General features: G+C 43.3%; 1 protein-coding gene across 1 annotated transcript in view; it reads left to right on the forward strand.

Moving 5' to 3' along the window:
* phf2 (PHD finger protein 2) overlaps nt 1-23,175 on the forward strand; it is a 158,241-nt gene that overhangs the window by 70,641 nt on the left and 64,425 nt on the right. Inside the window, exons 3-4 of the mRNA XM_070895324.1 lie at nt 13,840-13,951; nt 22,696-22,856. Of these exons, the coding sequence (XP_070751425.1) occupies nt 13,840-13,951; nt 22,696-22,856 (273 nt within the window). The remainder of the gene's footprint in view (nt 1-13,839; nt 13,952-22,695; nt 22,857-23,175) is intronic.

Here is a 23,175-nt window from a genome sequence, read left to right on the forward strand (position 1 = left end):
TTATGCCTGCCTTTTCGTGGGATATGTGGAACATTCTTTTTTCCAGTCCTACTCGGGTTCCCTCCCTCACATCTTTTCCTGGTACATTAATGCCTGTATTGGTGCCATTTCCTGCTCTTGCCCTGAACTTAAAAATTTCATTCACTTTGCACCCAATTTCCACCCTTTCCTCACCTTCACATGGTCCATCTCCGACTCTTCCCTTCCCTTCCTTGACTTCTCCGTATCCATCTCTGGGGATAAGCTTTCGACCAGTATCCACTATAAGCCCACTGACTCCCACAACTACCCGGAGTACACTTCCTTCCACCCCGCGTCCTGTAAGGACTCCATTCCATTCTCCCAGTTTCTCCGTTGCATCTGCTCTGATGATGCCACCTTTCACACTAGTGCCTCTGACATGTCTTCCTTTTTCCTCAACAGAAGATTCCCCTCCGCCGTGGTTAACATGGCCCTCGACCGTGTCAGTTCTATTTTCCACACCTCTGCTCTCACCCCCTCCCCTCCCTCACCTTTTACCCTACCAGCCTCCACGTTCAATGGATCATCCTCCGCCATTTCCACCACCTCCAGCATGATCCCACCACCAATTACATCTTGCCCTCCCTCCCCTCTCAGCATTCCGAAGGGACCGCTCCCTCCCCGACACCCTGGCCCACTCTACAATCACTCCCCGGCACCCCCTCCCCTTCCCACGGCACCTTCTTGTGCAAGCGCAGGAGATGCAACACCTGCCCTTTTACCTCCTCTCTTCCCACTATCCAGGGCCCCAAACACTCCTTCAAGGTGAAACAGCGATTTACTTGTACTTCTTTCAATTTAGTATAATATTTGCTGCTCATGATGTGGTCTCCTCTACATTGGGGAGACCACGCGTAGATTGGGTGACTTCTGTGGAGTGCACCCGTTCAGTCCGCAAGTGTGACCCTGAGCTTCCGATCGCCTGTCACTTTAATTCTCCACTCCATTCCCACTCTGACCTCTCCGTCCTTGGTCTCCTACACTCTTCCAACGAAGCGCAATGCAAGCTCAAGGACCAGCACCTCATCTTTTGTTTAGGCACTTTACAGCCTTCTGGACTCAATTGAGTTCAACAATTTGTTGCCCCTCTCCCGATCTGCACCCCCCTCCCCCTCCCCCGAGCCTGTTAGTTTTTTTCTCTATGTCTCCAATGGCAACTGGTCATTATCCTGCCATTCACATCAGGGCCATAAAAGAAGCGGAGGTGCGGCGGCTTGGGAGCAGCGTGGCTGCCCCGACCTGCGAGAAACCACCAGTGGCAGGTCGGGGCCATAAAAGGAGCGGAGGTGCGGAGGCCCGGAAGCAGTGTAGAGACATGCCACTTCAGGGAGCAGCACGAGCTGGTGCAGAAGGGCGACGACTTGGAGGAGGGCAACTTGATTGGACATCACTAAAATCAAGGTCGCTGATTGGAGCTTGGGCAGATACAGCAGGAGTGGCAAGGTTGGGGTGAAGGAGCAGCGAGAGATTGTAGAGCAAAGTGATCGAGGCCCAGGAGAAGCATTAGTTCGGGGCCCAGAAGAGGCGAGGGCCCAGGGCCCACACTGCGATACGTGTGGGCACTAGGTCCGTGCAACAGAGCTGGTCTCCAGTCATCTTGGTTAATCCTTGCCACTGGAACAAAACCTAGCTCTGTCAAGCCCGTGTGGTGGCTGATGTGCAACAGCCACCACACATTAAAACAACCCACGCACAGGCATCTTCAACCCTTCAATATGTCGTTTGGGACCTGGAATGTCAGGTCCTTCATTGAAACACCTGTGAACTTGTTAGATCTCTCAATTTTCAATGAAATGTGAACTCCGGTTGTAGGTTTAACGTAACTTTATTCCAACAGCAGCATACAAGCTTTTGGCTGATTGCCAGTTCCTTTGTCCTTCTGAGAACACGTGGCAAAACATGACTGTTCTTATCCTGGATCAATTTACAGAACTCTCCTCCTTTGACCTTATTGGCTCAATTGATATATTGTTAATCCCTAATTGGCTCGCTGCCAAAGATCCTGAAATGTCAAGTTGATTGATTACTTAATGCAATGTGCTCACTAGCACGTAGACATGGAATCTGTGTTTTCTCAACTTTGCAGCCTGTCTGCAGCCTGTTTCAATTCTCTATCAATCCCCCCTTTGATTCTTTCACATACTGAATCATAAAACATCAGGTATCACTGGTTAAACAGTCTACAAAATAATTTCATACATGTTAATTTGTTGATGTGTTTCGCCACATGTCCGGACTAGTAGCTTCCACACAAATTTACATCAACCCGAATTCCATCGTGGCCACAATGGAAGTCTGGTTTTAGTAGGTTAATTAACCTTATTCCAATTTAATCGAAATCAATATCTTAATTCAACCAGTAAACAACCTTCCCTTAAGCATAACATACCCCTGTGCCACGTACAGACAGTCTGCTGGGACCTGCAGGTGTCTCACCTGCGGGATAGCAGCTACAGCCGCCTGGTTGCAACAACATTTAATCAACATAAACAATATAAAAGTAAAATAATTACAATGAAAAGAATTAAACCTTCCACCAATGAAGTTCTTATTGAACCTAGCCATTCAGTGGCTCCGCTCCACAAAGTGAATGATGGGGGTTGCTTAAGTTTTTCTACGTCCTTTTGGATATGCTCCGCTAAGTGGGTAATTTCTTCGGAGCTATCTGGGATATATGTGCAACACTCAGTTCTGAGTAGGGCACAAGTACCTCCCTTTTCAGCCAGAATGTAGTCAAGGGCCAGTCTATTTTGTAAGGCTACTGTGCGGATTGCTACCATTTCTGCATTGATTTTAAATAGGACCTCTGAGGTATCATTGGCTACCCGTTCCACAACGGATGCCATGTTAATGGATTCCCTTGCCAGTTTGGCGGTCCCATACCTGGGGATCAGAATGGCAAAGAACCTCTCTGTTTCTGTGATAGCTCTCTTAGGACGGTGTAGATGTTCTGACAGTGACTTTATATGATACATATATGGCACAATATAGGCAAAATAGCAGGATCCCATCCAATTCTGGTGCAGCCAAGGGTAGGCCTTGTGGCCACACACCCAATAGGTGCCATTATAGGCAATGAATGTTAGCTGTTTCTTTGTCAGCAACACTCCGGGGCCTGTCCAGGCTTTTCCATCTGTTTTATTCAGAATTCCCGTTACGTTAAGAATTCCCACATCGGCCCAGTTTGGACGGTTCCGTGGCTTGATTACATTATAACTCTGGGAGCAGTTACTATACCCCATATTTTGGCCTCCTTTGATGTTTCTTATCAGACAGACCGATTTCCCCCCAGTCTTCCTATCCCCGTTGTATTAGTGATAACAAAAAATAGGGGCCGTTTGGAATTATTGTAGCATGGTTGGAACCCCCTTTCAAAGGTAGTCAGATTGTAACCTGCTGACTTCCATTTACGTGCCCAGTTTTCTGTATCCTGAAATGCATTGCCTGTTTTGTTTTGATTAATTATCCACTCAGCCATTTCCGAGATATTCAAGGGAATTGGCCTCAAGGGAATCCCTCCCTTTGAGTGAATAGGAATATGCGCACACACCCAACAACTGGAAATGTTACCTTGTTTGGCATAAATGTATGACATATATAAAAAAAGTATTTACATGTAATTCCCTGGGTACTCTACTATTTTCCTTTGGTGCAGAAGGTCGGCTAGTAAGAAGTAGGCAAATGCCTAGAATACCTACAGTCAGTAATACAGTAAATTTATACATTTTGGCAAAAAGTAATTGTCCTCATCAGATTTCAGCTTCAGTTACGGGTACTCGTTTAACGTGTGAAGCGTGGATCCAGGCTTTCTTTCTTTGGACTTTAACAGCTGCCTGGGTGGTCAATAACACTTGGTAAGGTCCTTCCCACTTGGCACCCAAAGGTTCTTTATGCAACTTTTTCACATAGACCCAGACTCCCGGGATTATGTCGTGTCCTCCTTCGGGTGGATTACCCCAAGCTGCCGATACCTGTCGGGAAACAGAACTAATAGCATTGGTTATGTCCTGACAGTATGATAACAAAGTGTCACTCATTAAGTGAACATCAGTTTTCCGTAAGTCGATAGTTCCTGGCAGCGACATGGGTCTACCTGTTATAATTTCAAATGGGCTTAGACCTGTAGTTCTGTTCGGGGTTGCCCTAATGCTACATAGCACTATTGGTAGTGCCTGGGGCCATGGTGTTCCTTCTTGGTGATATTTGGCAAACCGTTGTTTCAGAGTTCGATTCATTTGCTCTTCTTGTCCTGATGATTGTGGATGATCAGGATACTGTAAATCCCACGTAATGTTCAGTAACCAACAGACTTCTTGGCAGACAGCACCTGTGAAGTGTGTTTCCTGATCTGAGTCAATGCTACTTGGGACTCCCCATCGGGGAATGTAATCCTTACACAAGACCGTTGCAGTGTGATTGGCTGTGGCTCTTTTAGTTGGGACAGCTTCTATCCATCTAGAGAATCTGTCGACCATGACAAGAATGTTAGTATATCCTTGGCATGGAGGGAGAGATATATAATCAACCTGCAGATGCTGGAATGGTCTGACAGGGGCAGGGGGCCTCATTTGGGGCATTACCGTGATGGGTCCAGAATTATTTTTCTGGCAGACCACACAGCGGTCTGCTACCAGCTGGGCATGTTTTTTAAATCCCCTACCCCACCAGCTTTTCTGGAACCGTGCCATCATCTATTGTGAGGCCAAGTGTCCCCACGAGTGGATCTGTTGGGCTAAAAAAAGGCATAAGCGCTTGTGGCGTGACTGGCTTGTCGGTAACTCTTTGTCTCCAGACACCATCTTCGCATAGCTTAATTCCTGCCTCAATCCATGTCCATTTTTCCTCTCGGGCGTACACGCCTTGCATTGTTTGAAGGTCTCGTGTCAGAGTCCTGAGTGCTTTCAATCTGCACATCTCTGTTGGTTCTTCTGGAGGAACGCCCTGTGAGGCGGCATCTTTAGCTGCCTGGTCCGCTAGGGCATTTCCCTGTGCTTCCGTGATATTTTCCTTGGTATGGGCCTTACACTTCAGGATGGACACTTCCTGAGGTAATTGTATGGCCTCTAGTAAGTCTCGGACTTCTTTTCTATTTCGGATAGGTGTACCAGCAGCAGTGAGGAATCCTCTTTTCTGCGATAACAGACCAAAGTCGTGAGCGACTCCAAAAGCATAACGCGAATCTGTGTAGACATTAGCTGTCCATCCTTCTGCTATTCGACATGCTTCTGACAGGGCCCGTAACTCGGCCTGTTGTGCTGACGTTACTGAGGGTAAACATCCTTTTGCCACTACCTCATATAAGGTTGTAACTGCCCATCCTGCTTTTCTGGTCCCATTGTCCACAAAGGAGGAACCATCTGTAAACAGGATGAGGTCTGGGTTGTGCAGAGGCTCCTCTGCTGCTAAGGCTGCTTCTTCTGTTTCTTTTAAAATCTCCACGCAGTCATACTCTTCACATTCTCCCCCCTCTTGCTCCCTCGATTCTGACATCGGGAGCATAGTTGCGGGATTAACCGGCTGGCCTGGACGTTATGGAGATTTGGAGCTTCCAAAACTGCTTCGCAGTGGGTCCATCTAGCTGCCGTCACCTGAGACATTCTATTCATAGACAGCAAAGCGTGTATGGTGTGGGGACACTTGACAATCAGCTTTTGGTCGAGGACTAGACCCGCAGTGATCATTACCGCTCGACATGTAACTTCCATGGTCCTTGGGCAACTTCCCCATCCGAGGACTACCGCATTCAGTTTTGCCGAATAATAGCCAATAGGTCTTTGCTGATCCCCATGTTCTTGTGTCAGTATAGCTGTCATGTATCCTTCTTTTTCATGGACAAACAGGGTAAATGGCTTACCACTGTCAGGGATTCCCAGAGCCGGTGCCGAACACAAAGCCTTTTTCAAACTCAGGAAGGCCTCTTGCTGTTCCTTAGTGAGGGTGATGGCTTCTTTAGAGACACGTTTCCCCTTTAAGATATCATTCAGTGGCTGAGCATGCTGTGTGAAGGGGTCAATCCAATTTCTGTTGAAGTTACACAATCCCAAAAAAGACCTTAGTTCCTGAATAGTGGTGGGTTTTTTAGCAGCCCGAATGGCTGCAGTTCTATCCTGGGTAAGTTCTGTCTTTCCTTGTGAAATCTTTTGTCCCAGGTATACAACCTCTTCTTGGGATATTTGTGCTTTGTCGATGCTGGCTTTATGTCCTTTCAGCCAAAGGTGGTCCAGCAAAGCTTGTAAATCTTGGTCATGCTGTTCTTCCGTGTTTGAAGCTAGCAGGATATCGTCTATATATTGGATGACTGTGGATGACAGGGGAGGTAATTCTCGCAAGTGGCTTTGTAAAGCCATGTGGAGTACCGTAGGGCTGTTGTGGAAACCCTGCGGTAACCGGGTCTAAGTATACTGTTGTCCTTGGACCGTGAAAGCAAACCATTGTCGAACCTCTGGTGCCAGAGGCACCGACCAAAATTCATTGGCCATATCTATAACCGAGAAATATTTATGTTCCGGTTTGAGGGCATTAAAAATAGTGGAGGGATCTGTGACCAAAGGAGCTTTTTGATCAATACACTGGTTAGCTTTCCTATAATCGACAGTCAAACACCAAGTTTCATTAGATATCTATACCGGCCACACGGGGCTATTGGAGGAACTATGCGTTTTAATAAGCACCCCTTGTTTCTCCAATTGCTGAATAACCGGCAAGATTCCTGCGATTTCAGTTGGACTGATGGGATACTGTTTAGTGCTTGGTCCCGGTAAATGACGCAGGCTCCATCTGGAGTAGACCACAATTGTTCTTCTCTTTAGCCCATATCGGGTGTTCGTTCAATTCTTCTTTCTTCAAAGGTCTATTGACCATGTCACCCGACCATCCTCGAAATGCAACGATGAATCTACTTGGATTAGAACGTCCATTCCAAAAAGGGGTTGATCTACTGGGCCTATCCAGACCGGCGTGGTTAGTTCATGTGGACTCAGCCCTATAAGTACCGGTGTTGTCCTTTTAATTTCCATTTTATGGCCCCCAACTCCATAGGCTGTACGTGCCCTATCATCCAACGGCAAAAAGTCTCCATATTTTAGGAGTAAGCATGTTAATTCCGCCCCTGTGTCTTAAAGACAGTCCACATCCTTATCGCCTACCCTCACAGTTATATATAGCCCATCTCCCCTCTGTTGTATTAGTGCGAAGAGGGGGGCCAGGGCAGGTTCTAATCGTTTTTTGCTATCCCAAGTAACTCCTTCTGTTGTTGTATTGTCAGTCGCTTAAATGCTTCTTTGAGGTCGTTATCTTGTGACAAGCCTGGTTTGTTGGCTGAATTGTATCCCTGGCTGCGTCCTCTTCCCTGGCCGTGACCTTGCTGTTTTGCCCTGCACGTCTTGGCCCAGAGACCTTCTTTCCCACAATAATGACATTTTCCGGGTAATTTTCCTAATGACTGTTTATCGGAATCCTAGGATTTCCATCCCATAGCCTGCACAGCTCGGACTTTAGCTCCCATATCCCGATCTAATTGGTTACATCGATCCACCAATGCTGCAAAGGTAGTTCCTCTACCTTCCCAGTCCGGTAACACTACCTTAAGCATTTTGGACAGTTCTGGCTTTAGACCTGCCACGAAAGCTGCTTTCAGGGGTCCAAACACTTGTTCATCCATTTCCTCATCCGTATTGTTCATACCCGAATGTTCTAGCCACGTGCATCTAAACCGCTCGTCATACTCCAGGACCTGCAATTTTTCCCCAGTCTGTCTGAGCTGGACTGAAGGCTTGCAGCCAGTGTTTAATCGCCTCCCATCCTGCGTTTAATTCTTGCTCATCCTGCCCCAAAGTTGCTTCTACCTTGTCGTGCAGTTTTCTTCCTTGTGTTTTTGGCACCATTATGGTCAAAATTTGCACTCCGTCCCAGGGATGAAGTTGATATATATTTCTTTAACGGTCCAATTGGTCCCACGTTTTCACTCCCCCTTTCTTTGGATTGGGCAACTCCTTGGACCATTTATCAATTTTCTCTGGGTCTGCCGGATCATGGAATAAGTATTCTGCATACACCCTTTTCTTTGTTTTTTTGGTTCCGTCCTCATCCGCAGTCTCTTCTGATTTGACTACAATTCGTCTTTTTTTAAACGGGGCAAAGTGCACCCCTAATTCATCATCCTCCGACCCTGTATCGTCAGAGGATTCAGAATCCGTATCTATTCCTCGGTCGTGTCTTTGGGTTTGCGCTTTTAATTTATACAAACATGGGTACCCTGGGAATTGACCGATACATTTTCCTTTTCCTGTTACTGCCTCTTGACCTAATGATTTTTTCCACTCTTTAATTTCACCTTTAAGATCTTTAACTTACGCTTCCGACTTTTCAAGTTCAAGCTTTTTCTGTCTCAGCTGTTCACAAACCGCTTGCAATTGGTCCTTTGTACTGGTCAGGTCCCTATCATATTGGGAACACGTTATAATTTCATTCCGCTGTCATATCTGTCCCATAACAGCTAGGGACCATCTGGTTCGTTCTTTATTTTTCATACGGGTCGTTTTTCCCCAGACCCTTTTGATCTCGTCCAAGGACCATTGTCCTTTGGAGGTTCTGTATTTTCGTTCGATCTTAATATAGGTTTTAGATAAGTCGAATTGTTGCTCTAGGTATTCTTTCAACTGTTTGAGGATTTCATCTATCGAAACCTCAGGTGTTGCCCACCCACCTTTAACAGTTGCAGGCAATTCTTTTCTCTTATGTTCTGCTGCCACATTACTAATTTCTTTACTGGGGTCTCGAGTCGTAGGCTTTCCAGCCGAATCAGTGGGTCGGTGATGAATTAACTAACACACTGCCGAAGTTTAGACGACTATGGGATCTCGAGCCGATCACCAACCGGAGGGTTCGCAAACCGGAGGCTTTCGGAATCGTGTAGAAGGGGAGGTGAATTTAGACAATTGACCAAGGACTTTTGTGAAGAGGAGTCCTTACCTCAGTATGTAGGTCCGATGTCCAAAATTCAGTTTCTTCCCTCAGCGATCGTGTTCGTGATGCCAGAATTGTTAGATCTCTCAATTTTCAATGAAATGTGAACTCCGGTTGTAGGTTTAACGTAACTTTATTCCAACAGCAGCATACAAGCTTTTGGCTGATTGCCAGTTCCTTTGTCCTTCTGAGAACACGTGGCAAAACATGGCTGTTCTTATCCTGGATCAATTTACAGAACTCGCCTCCTTTGACCTTATTGGCTCAATTGATATATTGTTAACCCCTAATTGGCTCGCTGCCAAAGGTCCTGAAATGTCAAGTTGATTGATGACTTAATGCAATGTGCTCACTAGCACGTAGACATGGAATCTGTGTTTTCTCAACTTTGCAGCCTGTTTGAATTCTCTATCAGAATTCATCCCTTTTTGGTGTGGAAGCAAGCCATCCTCGATATGAGACACCTCCTAAGATTCACATCCTATCTTGACGAATGTTTTTCTCACTCCTTGCATTACCATTTCAATTTGGCCCATCATCCCTTTTGTGTCTCCAATCTCTCTTGACTTCCACCCTCTCACAGTCCTTCCCTTTGTTCTTTCTTCCCCTCTGCCTTTCAGTGCTTGTTAAGAATCTGTTCTTTCCGAACACTCTCCAGTTCTGATGAAGGGTCATCGACCTGAAACGTTAACTCTGTTTTTCTCTCCACAGATGCTGCCTGACTCGCAGAGATTTCCAGCATTTTCTGTTTTTATTCCAGATTCCAGCAGTATTTTGCTTTTGTGTTTTTGTAGCATGAATTGAGGATTGGTTGACAGACAAAAAACAGAGAGTAGCAATAAACAGGTCACTTTCAGTTTGACAAGGATCGGTGCTTGGGCCTTAGCTATTTACAATCTATATCAATGATTTAGATGAGGGGACTGGGTGTAGTGTATGCAAGTTTGCTGATGATACAAAGCTAAGTCGGAAAGTAAGTTGTGAGGAGGATGCAGAGTGGCTGCAAAGGGACATAAACAGGTTAAATGAATGGGCAAGAATATGGCAGATGGAATTTAACATGGAGAAATGTGAAGTAGGAAAAAGAGAAATGCAGAATATTTTTTAAATGGTGAGAGGGACCTGGATGTCCTTGTACATGAAGCACTGCAAGTTAACATGCAGGTACAGCAAGCAATTAAGAAAACAAATAATATGTTGGCCTTTATTGCAAGAGGATTGGAGTGTAAGAGTAAAGATGTCTTACTGCAATTTTTATAGGGCCCTGGTGAGACCGCACCTGGTGTATTGTGTACAGTTTTGGTCTCCTTACCTAAGGAAGGATATATTTGCCATAAAGGGAGTGCAATGAAGGTTCACCAGACTGATTCCTGGGATGGGAAATTGTCCATTGAGGAGAGCTTGGTAGACAAGGTCTATATTCTCTAGAATTCAGAAGAATGAGAGATGATCTCATTGAAACATACAACGTTCTCACAGAGCTTGACAGAGTAGATGCAAGGAGGATGTTTACTCTGGCTGAGGAATCTAGAACCAGGGGCCACCGTCTCAGAATAAAGATTCGGCCATTTAGGACTGAGATGAGACATTTCTTCACTCAAGAGTTGTGAATCTTTGGAATTCTCTAGTCCAGAGGGCTGTGGAAGCTCAGTCATTGTGTATATTCAAGACAGAGATCAATAGATTTTTGGATATTAAGGGAATTAAGAGATATGGGGATAGTGCAGGGAAGTGGAGTTGAGGCAGAAGATGAGCCATGATATTGAATGGCGGAGCAGGCTCGATGGGCTGAATGGCCTACCCCTGCTCCTATTATGTTCTTATGTTTGAAGAAGGTGTTTTTGCTGGTGTAAATAAAAAATGTGCCGCAAAATCTACTCCCGTGGAAGGCAAACTTTGAATAAATCTGTTAATATAAGGACTTATTGATTGGTAAAGTGTAGTTTACAAAATTATTTGCAGGTAGGAAGCAAAAACTCTGGTTTAAACAGCCATTTGGTTGGGAAGGATGGAGCGCGTGACAATGCATCCGCAAGAGGATTAACCTCTTTTGAGGTGTCTTCTTCAGCAGGTCCAGGTGCTGAGAAGATCCTAGAGGAAAGAGGGAGGGACAAGGGTTAGGATGGCATTGAGAGGGTGGACATTAGCAGGTGAACATCTTGGGAATGCAGCTTGAAGTTGTCAAGCTAGCTGAATATTTAAACATATATAATCAAAAGGCAATTTGCAGTCCGAAATAAACAAAATTCTATTTTTTTCTGTTTTAAGTCTTCCTAGTTCCTTATACATAAATTAAAAAAAATACGAACACAGTTGAAATATAATTTTTATGTGCAAGTCATAATTCAGCGCTTTCTGTATTGTATTGTTGGTTATACATGCTAAGGTTCTTGTCAATTATCAGTCAACATATCTTCATATTTTGAAGAACTTAGTTTGGTATCGAGGCTGTGCAGAGGAAGACGTTGATAGATCATCACATTTCTTTGACAGCCATGTAAATTGTTGTGTTTAGTTTCTGTTAATATTAATTGTGCAGTTGGTAGAAGTTTGTGTAGGTTGTCCAGACAAGTGTTCAATTCCACTTTTGTTGCAGGGTTGTCTGCTAGCTGGAGAATTACATCACAAGTCATTATCATAACTGCCATCTGTACCAGATTAAAAGTATAGCAAAAAATACACTTGCTGGCTGACTGAATTGTGCTTTTCATCCTTGTATATAATCAACAATTATTCAAATTGCTTCTTGAGTGTCAGAGCTGCCAAATTAGTGGTTGATTCTGTTGTAGCCCATGTATTTAAATCATGAATATGTTTGTAAACAGCTGCTGACATATTTCTTGGTCCATCATGTTTTCTTAGCTTTTTTCGATGGGAGAAGCATATGTGTGAAGCATGTCAAGTATGCTTTCAATGTTAGTTGAGGCCAGTATCTCTTGTTTTGCAGTATTCCACTTGCTCTATTATTTGGTTACTCTTGGAAGATTTCAACATAATCATAAGATGTTCTTTGTAGTATTTTGCCAGATTCCATCCACAACCACAAATTCCATCTTGTATGAACTCAGCTTAGAGGAATACTTGCTTTTAGGGGCTGGACATGTGACTGAAGGCTTTCTTTACAAGAACAAACTGGTTGATTGCTTTGAACTTCACCAACAAGTACCATTATTTGTGCATGCAGTGTCCATCCCACTTGAAATGTTAACCTAGAAGCGACTGTTTGCAGTATTAGAATAAAAATGCTAATTTTAATGAAGATGTTAATCTATTTTAAATAGTTTATCATCTCAGAGGAATGACATACAAAGCTATTAAGCATATTTATGTCCTAATATTGCAAACTGTAATCTCTAGGCTGTTGCCTGTTGCTCCTGCACATATACTGTAAGGGACAGCAAGAATATTCAGACTATCTGTCGTCTTCATCAGTTGTTTTGTCTGTCACTGCTGTACTAAATTATTCATACCTGGAACATGCTGTGCACAAACTTCACAGATAAGGCTAATGAAGGGTAGATAACCTTGGAATCACTCAACCAAAAAGCTCGTCATCGCTCTCATGGAAGGTCCCAGATTTATATTTAGAAGCCTTGTATTTTGGTGCTATCGTGGCTTTGCTGTTTATACAATCCCAAATTGTCATGTGTTAAAATACATTTGTCTACTCACTCACTCATTAAGGTCACCATAGTCCATACAAGTAAACACACGGTCAGATAACAGATAAGCTAGTCCATAATGTAATTGCTGCTGCATTTCAAAGGCATAGGTTCACCTTTTTTCTGCCGAACAAGAATCTGAAACCCAGCTGTTACTTAAGTATATGTAATAAATTGAAACATTAAATTGCTTAAGGCAGCACCCAGAGAAATAAAATGGTCTATTACTATTACAATATCAGACTGTATAACAGTTCATCTGCACAAGGCAAGGAAGAAACACTGAAATTTGGCACACTTACCTTTGGCAAATCTTCCATTATGGAATCAGGATCAGCTTAAATGGGAACCCTTAACATCAAAGTTGACAGGCTCACAGTTGAGAAAGGAGCCTCAGTAGGAGCCTGATAAGAGAAGTGAGCTATAACAGAGCCAGAGTCACCACAAAGGGAGCAAAGAATATAGGACACTCCTCAAAATCACATGCCTTCTCTGGAGTGTATGGGAAGTAGAAATAATCTGATGCAAGATGATGTCTTAAAATAAAAGCGCCCTTAGTGATTCCAGTGTTAGATTGCCTTGATTTACCTGTGGCATGTGAAGGATAACTATATTTAATGAAGGAGAAATACCTCACCTGAAGGCCAGTAATCCACTTTTAAATTGTCATGATGGGTATCAGCCTTGGCTCGATTGTAGCACTATCACCTCTGAGCCAGAAACCTGACTACGTAATCCAGGGCGGCACTTCAGTATGGTACTGTCGGAGGTGCTGTCTTTCAGATGAGATAATAACTGAGGACCTGTCTGCGCTCTCAGGTGGTCGTAAAAGACCCCCCAGGCACTATTCAAAGAAGAGCGGGCAAATTCTCCCGGTGTCGCTAATGCCCAAAACAGATGATTTTGTCATTTATTACATTGCTGATTCTGGGATCTTGATGTGTGCACATTTGCTGCTGCAGTTACCATATTACAACAGTGTCTACACTTCAAAAGTACTTCATTGGCTGTAAAGCGCTTTTGGACATCCTGAGGCCATGAAAGGCACTTTCTGAAAACACTTGCGTCTGACACATCTCTACCAATGTGATCTTCCTTTTCACATTCCATCCCAATTAAAAGATGCTGTTAGAATGCTGTAATATTTTGCTAGGTGTTTTAAGTGCAGTATTTTCTTCTTTATACTTTCTAGTGAAAAAGAAACGGCAAAAGTATGAGCCGATACACAACGTGGATATTATCCGACCAGTGCAGAATGGAAGCCAGGTGTTCATTAAAGAGCTCCGAAGTCGGACCTTCCCCAAGTAGGTATCTCACGTGGAAGCCATTAGAAAACTTTGCTTGTGAGACGTTTGTTTAAGCTTTTCTTTGCTGTGGGAGACTACTCACTAATTAAACTAGGAAATTTGAGTTACTGACATTCAAGACGTTAGTAAATTCAACAGCTATAGAATGTTTTATCTGTGCATTTATTGTAATGAATTTGCGCAAGTGCATACTGAGCAGATTGCCATAATTATTGTATTGCCTTACTTTGAATTGTTGATTTAAAGAAACCATATATACTCTAGTTGAATATGGTACCGTTTTCCTTTGAAAATTGTATTTGCATAATACAGAAACATTTAAGTTTCAAATTAGCAGTGTAACTCTAATTTTAAACAAATATATTAAAGTTAATAAAAGCACGGTACTTATTTTTCAAAAGCTGAATATTGGGCAGCAGAATGCTGGTTTTCTGTATAAGCAGTTCACGTACTGCAACAAAATGCAGCAGATGGTGCCCAACGATCGTGAGGTGAATTTATTGTAAATTAGTTCTTTTGCTTTTATTCTGCAGTTTTACCTTATTAATCATTGAATGGTAAAACTAAACTTTGATGGAACAATAGTACATAAGAACTTGGAATGTACAGGACTGGAAAAGACCCCTGTTGTTCACCTGGCTGGTCCCAGTGTCTAGGAAAAATCATATCCCATGACACTTCTTGTAAAGTTGTAAAACATTTTTCACCAGGTATTTATCTAATTCTCTCTTGAATTTGCTGACGGAATCAGCCTTCACTGCCTCTCTCGGAACTCAATTCCATACATTTTATACCCGCTATGTAAATCTAGTTGTATGGTCAAAGATCTTTCCAGCATCACATTTTTATTTTGTGCATTTCTAAAAATATATTCTGCTTGTAACAAACCTCATTGTGTTTACTTATATAGTTTGCCCATTATTTTGTGGGCAGGTGTATGCTACATATTAGATGGTTTCAGCTACAGTTTTAGTTTATTTATCTCAAGATCTTACTTTGATTACTTGCCAGATGCATCAAAATTATGAAAGTAGTGGGACTAACAGAAACAAATCACAGGGTGAGGTAAATCTGATAATATGCACTTAAATCACAGAACAAATGGCTTAAACAGTGAAATTGTCTGACCTTTACATATTGGGCAAAGCAAACCAGAGAGAGTTATCAGAGAAACCAAGAGTACTCCATCTGTTTATTTCTTATTTTATCCTTTCTTCATGGAAGTTAGTATTCTTGCATCCTTTAACTTTTTGTGGTAAAACAGTAACTTTCAAGGTGCACTTACAAACTTTTCAAGGCTACCACATCAACTGTGGAGGAAATGATCTTGTCACTTAAAATAAAACTTGGTACAGGTTGAACCTTCCTGACCTGGAACCCTCGGGGCCTGGCCTGTTCTGGATAAGGGATTTTTTCCGGATGAGGGGTGGTCACGTTAAATTGGATGGTACAGGTACTGAGCAAGGAGATATCGGGGCTAGGAGTGCGGCAGAGAGATCATGGGGGCGGAGGGGGGTGGGGTGCAGGGATGCAGTGGATCACGGGGTCAGGCCAGTGATTGTGGGAGTCGACAGTGAAGAAGGACTTCAATTTGTTCACGTTGGAGTTATGCGCATGCATCACCTGGTGACTGGGAATGGTTCTGGACGAAGGGTGGTTCCGAATAAGGGAGTTCTGGATAAGGGAGAAACTTGTATGACCAACAATTTCAAAGCATAAAAAGGGAAAATGTTATCTGCTGATTGATGAATAAATTCCCTGACCATGCATAAGCTATGCATTTCCTATCTTTACATGCACACTCTTCTGACTTTGCCTATTATGTTGTGGTTCAAATGAAGCTGTCAAGAGGCTACAGCAGAAGACATTTCCACAGAAATGGGTAACTGCGTTGTCTTCCAAAGTGGGGCAGATTAATGACCCTATGCCCAGTATGTTCTGTACCACATCAGATGGTCTCTCCTGATGGTTTGGAAAATGAATTCAGTGTATCGTTAATAAACACAGACCCTGAAAGGTACAAGTTTCAATCTTCGGTTTGTTTTCTCGCACTTTGATGAAAAATGCTGTTCCAAACGGTAGAATCTATCCTGTGGAATATGCCATTTTTTATTTACCGAATCTCAGTATGAAGGCTGAACATTGCATGAGAAAGTTGTTGATCAATTCTTCCACTTCAGAGTTAAGAATATAAAGTATGCCCCCCACCCCCAAATTAATTCAGACCAACAAACCGGAACCTGATCTGTTCAAGAATGCAGTACGGCTACAGCCAGAAAGTTTTGCCTGTGAGTATGATTTTCTGATCACCAGTGACGTATTTTGCATTGCTGCCTCACCTTCGATGTGAAATCTTCCAAAACTATCTGGCATTTCTATAATAACAAAATCCAAAGGACGTTGTATTGCAAGCAGGTATTGGACATGGATGGGGGCATAAACTGATGTTCAGAAGAAAGACTTGTTTTCCTTCAGATCAGATTGCCAGATGCCAACCTTTTGTTTGAGGATTTGGGTCTGACATCAAGACTACTGGGGAATAGATGGTGTATATGTGGATTTCTTCTCTCGTATACGGTGGCCTGTTGAATCCATCTCATTTTTCTTCTGATGCTAGTTTAATTGCTCAATATTTAATGCCTTTTTCTTTCCACTTCATGCTGTGTGGGAAGAAGGAAGCAACTCCATGTTAGAATTAGGTGGATGGTGAATTACATAAGCATATTTTGCACCTTTATCAAACATTAACCTGATTAGTTCTCCTTCAGTTGGTCCAATATTGTTTCATCAGTTTCGCTGTTAGGCTCTTTAACAAATTGAACTATTTGACCATGTTTTGGTGATGTCCATTATTGTACCCATTTCTCTTCTCCATCCCTCCTCAACCTTGCATACTATTATGTACTACTTCAGTATATAATCTTATGCGTATACACAGAGAAAACTTGAATGAGGTAAGAAAAGTTACTTACCAGAAGTCCTCATTCTTAATTATATTTTGTCTGTACTTGCGTTCCCTCACTCCTCCTCCTCCTCTTATTCCATTGGCGTTTTCATCTTTTTGAATCTTTATGTACTGACGATTCTAAAGTTGAACTGGGGATAGAAACATAGAAACATAGAAAATAGGTGCAGGAGTAGGCCATTCGGCCCTTCTAGCCTGCACCGCCATTCAATGAGTTCATGGCTGAACATTCAACTTCAGTACCCCATTCCTGCTTTCTCACCATACCCCTTGATCCCCCTAGTAGTAAGGACCTCATCTAACTCCTTTTTGAATATATTTAGTGAATTGGCCTCAACAACTTTCTGTGGTAGAGAATTCCACAGGTTCACCACTCTCTGGGTGAAGAAGTTCCTCCGCATCTCGGTCCTAAATGGCTTACCCCTTATCCTTAGACTGTGACCTCTGGTTCTGGACTTCCCCAACATTGGGAACATTCTTCCTGCATCTAACCTGTCTAACCCCGTCAGAATTTTAAATGTTTCTATGAGGTCCCCTCTCATTCTTCTGAACTCCAGTGAATACAAGCCCAGTTGATCCAGTCTTTCTTGATAGGTCAGTCCCGCCATCCCGGGAATCAGTCTGGTGAACCTTCGCTGCACTCCCTCAATAGCAAGAATGTCCTTCCTCAGGTTAGGAGACCAAAACTGTACACAATACTCCAGGTGTGGCCTCACCAATGCCCTGTACAACTGTAGCAACACCTCCCTGCCCCTGTACTCAAATCCCCTTGCTATGAAGGCCAACATGCCATTTGCTTTCTTAACCGCCTGCTGCACCTGCATGCCAACCTTCAATGACTGATGTACCATGACACACAGGTCTCTTTGCACCTCCCCTTTTCCTAATCTGTCACCATTCAGATAATAGTCTGTCTCTCTGTTTTTACCACCAAAGTGGATAACCTCACATTTATCCACATTATACTTCATCTGCCATGCATTTGCCCACTCACCTAACCTATGCAAGTCGCTCTGCAGCCTCACAGCATCCTCCTCGCAGCTCACACTACCACCCAACTTAGTGTCATCCGCAAATTTGGAGATACTACATTTAATCCCCTCATCTAAATCATTAATGTACAGTGTAAACAGCTGGGGCCCCAGCACAGAACCTTGCGGTACCCCACTAGTCACTGCCTGCCATTCTGAAAAGTACCCATTTACTCCTACTCTTTGCTTCCTGTCTGACAACCAGTTCTCAATCCATGTCAGTACACTACCCCCAATCCCATGTGCTCTAACTTTGCACATCAATCTCTTGTGTGGGACCTTGTCGAACGCCTTCTGAAAGTCCAAATATACCACATCAACTGGTTCTCCCTTATCCACTCTACTGGAAACATCCTCAAAAAATTCCAGAAGATTTGTCAAGCATGATTTCCCTTTCACAAATCCATGCTGACTTGGACCTATCATGTCACCTCTTTCCAAATGCACTGCTATGACATCCTTAATAATTGATTCCATCATTTTACCCACTACCGATGTCAGGCTGACCGGTCTATAATTCCCTGTTTTCTCTCTCCTTCCTTTTTTAAAAAGTGGGGTTACATTGGCTACCCTCCACTCCATAGGAACTGATCCAGAGTCAATGGAATGTTGGAAAATGACTGTCAACACATCCACTATTTCCAAGGCCACCTCCTTAAGTACTCTGGGATGCAGTCCATCAGGCCCTGGGGATTTATCGGCCTTCAATCCCATCAATTTCCCGGCTAATAAGGATTTCCCTCAGTTCCTCCTCCTTACTAGACCCCCCGACCCCTTTTATAACCGGAAGGATGTTCGTGTCCTCCTTCGTGAATACCGAACCAAAGTACTTGTTCAATTGGTCCGCCATTTCTTTGTTCCCCGTTATGACTTCCCCTGATTCTGACTGCAGGGGACCTACGTTTGTCTTTACTAACCTTTTTCTCTTTACATATCTATAGAAACTTTTGCAATCCGTCTTAATGTTCCCTGCAAGCTTCTTCTCATACTCCATTTTCCCTGCCCTAATCAAACCTTTTGTCCTCCTCTGCTGAGTTCTAAATTTCTCCCAGTCCCCAGGTTCGCTGCTATTTCTGGCCAATTTGTATGCCACTTCCTTGGCTTTAATACTATCCCTGATTTCCCTTGATAGCCACGGTTGAGCCACCTTCCCTTTTTTATTTTTATGCCAGACAGGAATGTACAATTGTTGTAGTTCATCCATGCGGTCTCTAAATGTCTGCCATTGCCCATCCACAGTCAACCCCTTAAGTATCATTCGCCAATCCATCCCAGCCAATTCACGCCTCATACCTTCAAAGTTAGCCTTCTTTAAGTTCTGGACCATGGTCTCTGAATTAACTGTTTCATTCTCCATCCCAATGCAGAATTCCACCATATTATGGTCACTCTTCCCCAAGGGGCCTCGCACAACGAGATTGCTAATTAATCCTCTCTCATTACATAACACCCAGTCTAAGATGGCCTCCCCCCTAGTTGGTTCCTCGACATATTGGTCTAAAAAACCATCCCTTATGCACTCCAGAAAATCCTCCTCCACCGTATTGCTTCCAGTTTGGTTAGCCCAATCTATGTGCATATTAAAGTCACCCATTATAACTGCTGCACCTTTATTGCATGCACCCCTAATTTCCTGTTTGATGCCCTCCCCAACATCACTACTACTGTTTGGAGGTCTGTACACAACTCCCACTAATGTTTTTTGCCCTTTGGTGTTCTGCAGCTCTACCCATATAGATTCCACATCATCCAAGCTAATGTCCTTCCTAACTATTGCCTTAATCTCCTCCTTAACCAGCAATGCTACCCCACCTCCTTTTCCTTTTACTCTATCCTTCCTGAATGTCATTTTAAACATACAAACATCGAAAATAGGTGCAGGAGTAGGCTATTCGGCCCTTCGAGCCTGCAACATCATTCAATAAGATCATGGCTGATCATTCCCTCAGTACCCCTTTCCTCTCTATATACCCCTCCATACCCCTTGATCTCTTTAGCCGTAAGGGCCATATCTAACTCCCTCTTGAATATATCCAATGAACTGGCATCAACAACTCTGCGGCAGGGAATTCCACAGGTTAACAACTCTCTGAGTGAAGAAGTTTCTCCTCATCTCAGTCCTAAATGGCCTACCCCTTATCCTAAGACTGTGTTCCCTGGTTCTGGACTTCCCCAACATCGGGAAAATTCTACCTGCATCTAACCTGTCCTGTCAGAATCTTGTACAAATACAAATTGGCCAGAAATAGCAGCGAACCTGGGGACTGGGAGAAATTTAAAACTCAGCAGAGGAGGACAAAGGGTTTGATTAGGGCAGGGAAAATGGAGTAGGAGAAGAAGCTTGCAGGGAACATTAAGACGGATTGCAAAAGTTTCTATAGATATGTAAAGAGAAAAAGGTTAGTAAAGACAAACGTAGGTCCCCTGCAGTCAGAATCAGGGGAAGTCATAACGGGGAACAAAGAAATGGCGGACCAATTGAACAAGTACTTTGGTTCGGTATTCACGAAGGAGGACACGAACAACCTTCCGGTTATAAAAGGGGTCGGGGGGTCTAGTAAGGAGGAGGATCTGAGGGAAATCCTTATTAGCCGGGAAATTGTGTTGGGGAAATTGATGGGATTGAAGGCCGATAAATCCCCAGGGCCTGATGGACTGCATCCCAGAGTACTTAAGGAGGTGGCCTTGGAAATAGTGGATGCGTTGACAGTCATTTTCCAACATTCCATTGACTCTGGATCAGTTCCTATGGAGTGGAGGGTAGCCAATGTAACCCCACTTTTTAAAAAAGGAGTGAGAGAGAAAACAGGGAATTATAGACTGGTCAGCCTGACATCGGTAGTGGGTAAAATGATGGAATCAATTATTAAGGATGTCATAGCAGTGCATTTGGAAAGAGGTGACATGATAGGTCCAAGTCAGCATGGATTTGTGAAAGGGAAATCATGCTTGACAAATCTTCTGGAATTTTTTGAGGATGTTTCCAGTAAAGTGGATAAGGGAGAACCAGTTGATGTGGTATATTTGGACTTTCAGAAGGCGTTCGACAAGGTCCCACACAAGAGATTGATGTGCAAAGTTAGAGCACATGGGATTGGGGGTAGTGTACTGACATGGATTAAGAACTGGTTGTCAGACAGGAAGCAAAGAGTAGGAGTAAATGGGTACTTTTCAGAATGGCAGGCAGTGACTAGCGGGGTACCGCAAGGTTCTGTGCTGGGGCCCCAGCTGTTTACACTGTACATTAATGATTTAGATGAGGGGATTAAATGTAGTATCTCCAAATTTGCGGATGACACTAAGTTGGGTGGCAGTGTGAGCTGCGAGGAGGATGCTGTGAGGCTGCAGAGCGACTTGGATAGGTTAGGTGAGTGGGCAAATGCATGGCAGATGAAGTATAATGTGGATAAATGTGAGTTATCCACTTTGGTGGTAAAAACAGAGAGACAGACTATTATCTGAATGGTGACAGATTAGGAAAAGGGCAGGTGCAAAGAGACCTGGGTGTCATGGTACATCAGTCATTGAAGGTTGGCATGCAGGTGCAGCAGGCGGTTAAGAAAGCAAATGGCATGTTGGCCTTCATAGCAAGGGGATTTGAGTGCAGGGGCAGGGAGGTGTTGCTACAGTTGTACAGGGCATTGGTGAGGCCACACCTGGAGTATTGTGTACAGTTTTGGTCTCCTAACCTGAGGAAGGACATTCTTGCTATTGAGGGAGTGCAGCGAAGGTTCACCAGACTGATTCCCGGGATGGCGGGACTGACCTATCAAGAAAGACTGGATCAACTGGGCTTGTATTCACTGGAGTTCAGAAGAATGAGAGGGGACCTCATAGAAACATTTAAAATTCTGACGGGGTTAGACAGGTTAGATGCAGGAAGAATGTTCCCAATGTTGGGGAAGTCCAGAACCAGAGGTCACAGTCTAAGGATCAGGGGTAAGCCATTTAGGACCGAGATGCGGAGGAACTTCTTCACCCAGAGAGTGGTGAACCTGTGGAATTCTCTACCACAGAAAGTTGTTGAGGCCAATTCACTAAATATATTCAAAAAGGAGTTAGATGAGGTCCTTATTACTAGGGGGATCAAGGGGTATGGCGAGAAAGCAGGAATGGGGTACTGAAGTTGAATGTTCAGCCATGAACTCATTGAATGGCGGTGCAGGCTAGAAGAGCCGAATGGCCTACTCCTGCACCTATTTTCTATGTTTCTATGTTTCTATGAGATCCCCTCTCATCCTTCTAAACTCCAGTGTATAAAGGCCCAGTTGATCCAGTCTCTCCTCATATGTCAGTCCTGCCATCCCGGGAATCCGTCTGGTGAACCTTCGCTGCACTCCCTCAATAGCAAGAACATCCTTCCTCAGATTAGGAGGCAATGAGGTATCGTGGGATGAGATCACAGGAGTAATTAAAGGCTGTGTGAAATGCTGAGCAGTTTCTCCCATTTGCTTTCCCCAATTGGAACATCAAGTTATGAATATGTGCAATGAAGATTTCATTCAAAAGAATGATGGTTAATAGTAAGTAATTAACCTTTTTCAGTAATTGTGTATATATATCTTGACCACAAATATTCATGGGAAAATATGACAAAGAACATAATTACGAACAATTTGGCCTACCAAAAAATGCACGTGACATTCATATGCATAAGATATATAAAAATGTATTATCTAGTTAAAATAACCATTGTTATCAAAAGTTGTTATTGCAGTGAAGTAAATCTACATTTATTTCTGTAGTGCGGAGGAAGTTATTCAGAGGCTGACTGGAACTCAACTGTCCTTGGGATTTCTGGAAGAAAATGGTTTTACTGGACCTATTCTGGTTGCAAAGAAGGACGGTTTAGGATTAAGTTTACCACCACTTACATTTTCCGTTAGTGACCTCGAAAATTATGTTGGTAAGTATATAAATGAACAAAAGGTGGTATTATACACAAATTGAAGAAAGCGAGAAGTCATTTTTTTCATTATATTAAAATCGACGAGAATATATTGCATTCTATTTATTTTCCAACACTTATTTATCATGCATTTTGTGTAAAGCAAAAATAGGTTTCTATCTTGCACGTGTATGTATCGTCATTGCATTATATGTGGAAGGTGCTCATCAGTGAGAACACCTAACCAGTTAAAAATATTAAATGAATTTGGGTTACACTATACAGAATACTGTAATGTTAAAAAGTAATCTCAGTTTTTAATCTATTGTTATCAAGT

Source organism: Pristiophorus japonicus, chromosome 12 (assembly GCF_044704955.1).
Source record: "Pristiophorus japonicus isolate sPriJap1 chromosome 12, sPriJap1.hap1, whole genome shotgun sequence".
Classification (NCBI taxonomy): Eukaryota; Metazoa; Chordata; class Chondrichthyes; family Pristiophoridae; genus Pristiophorus; species Pristiophorus japonicus.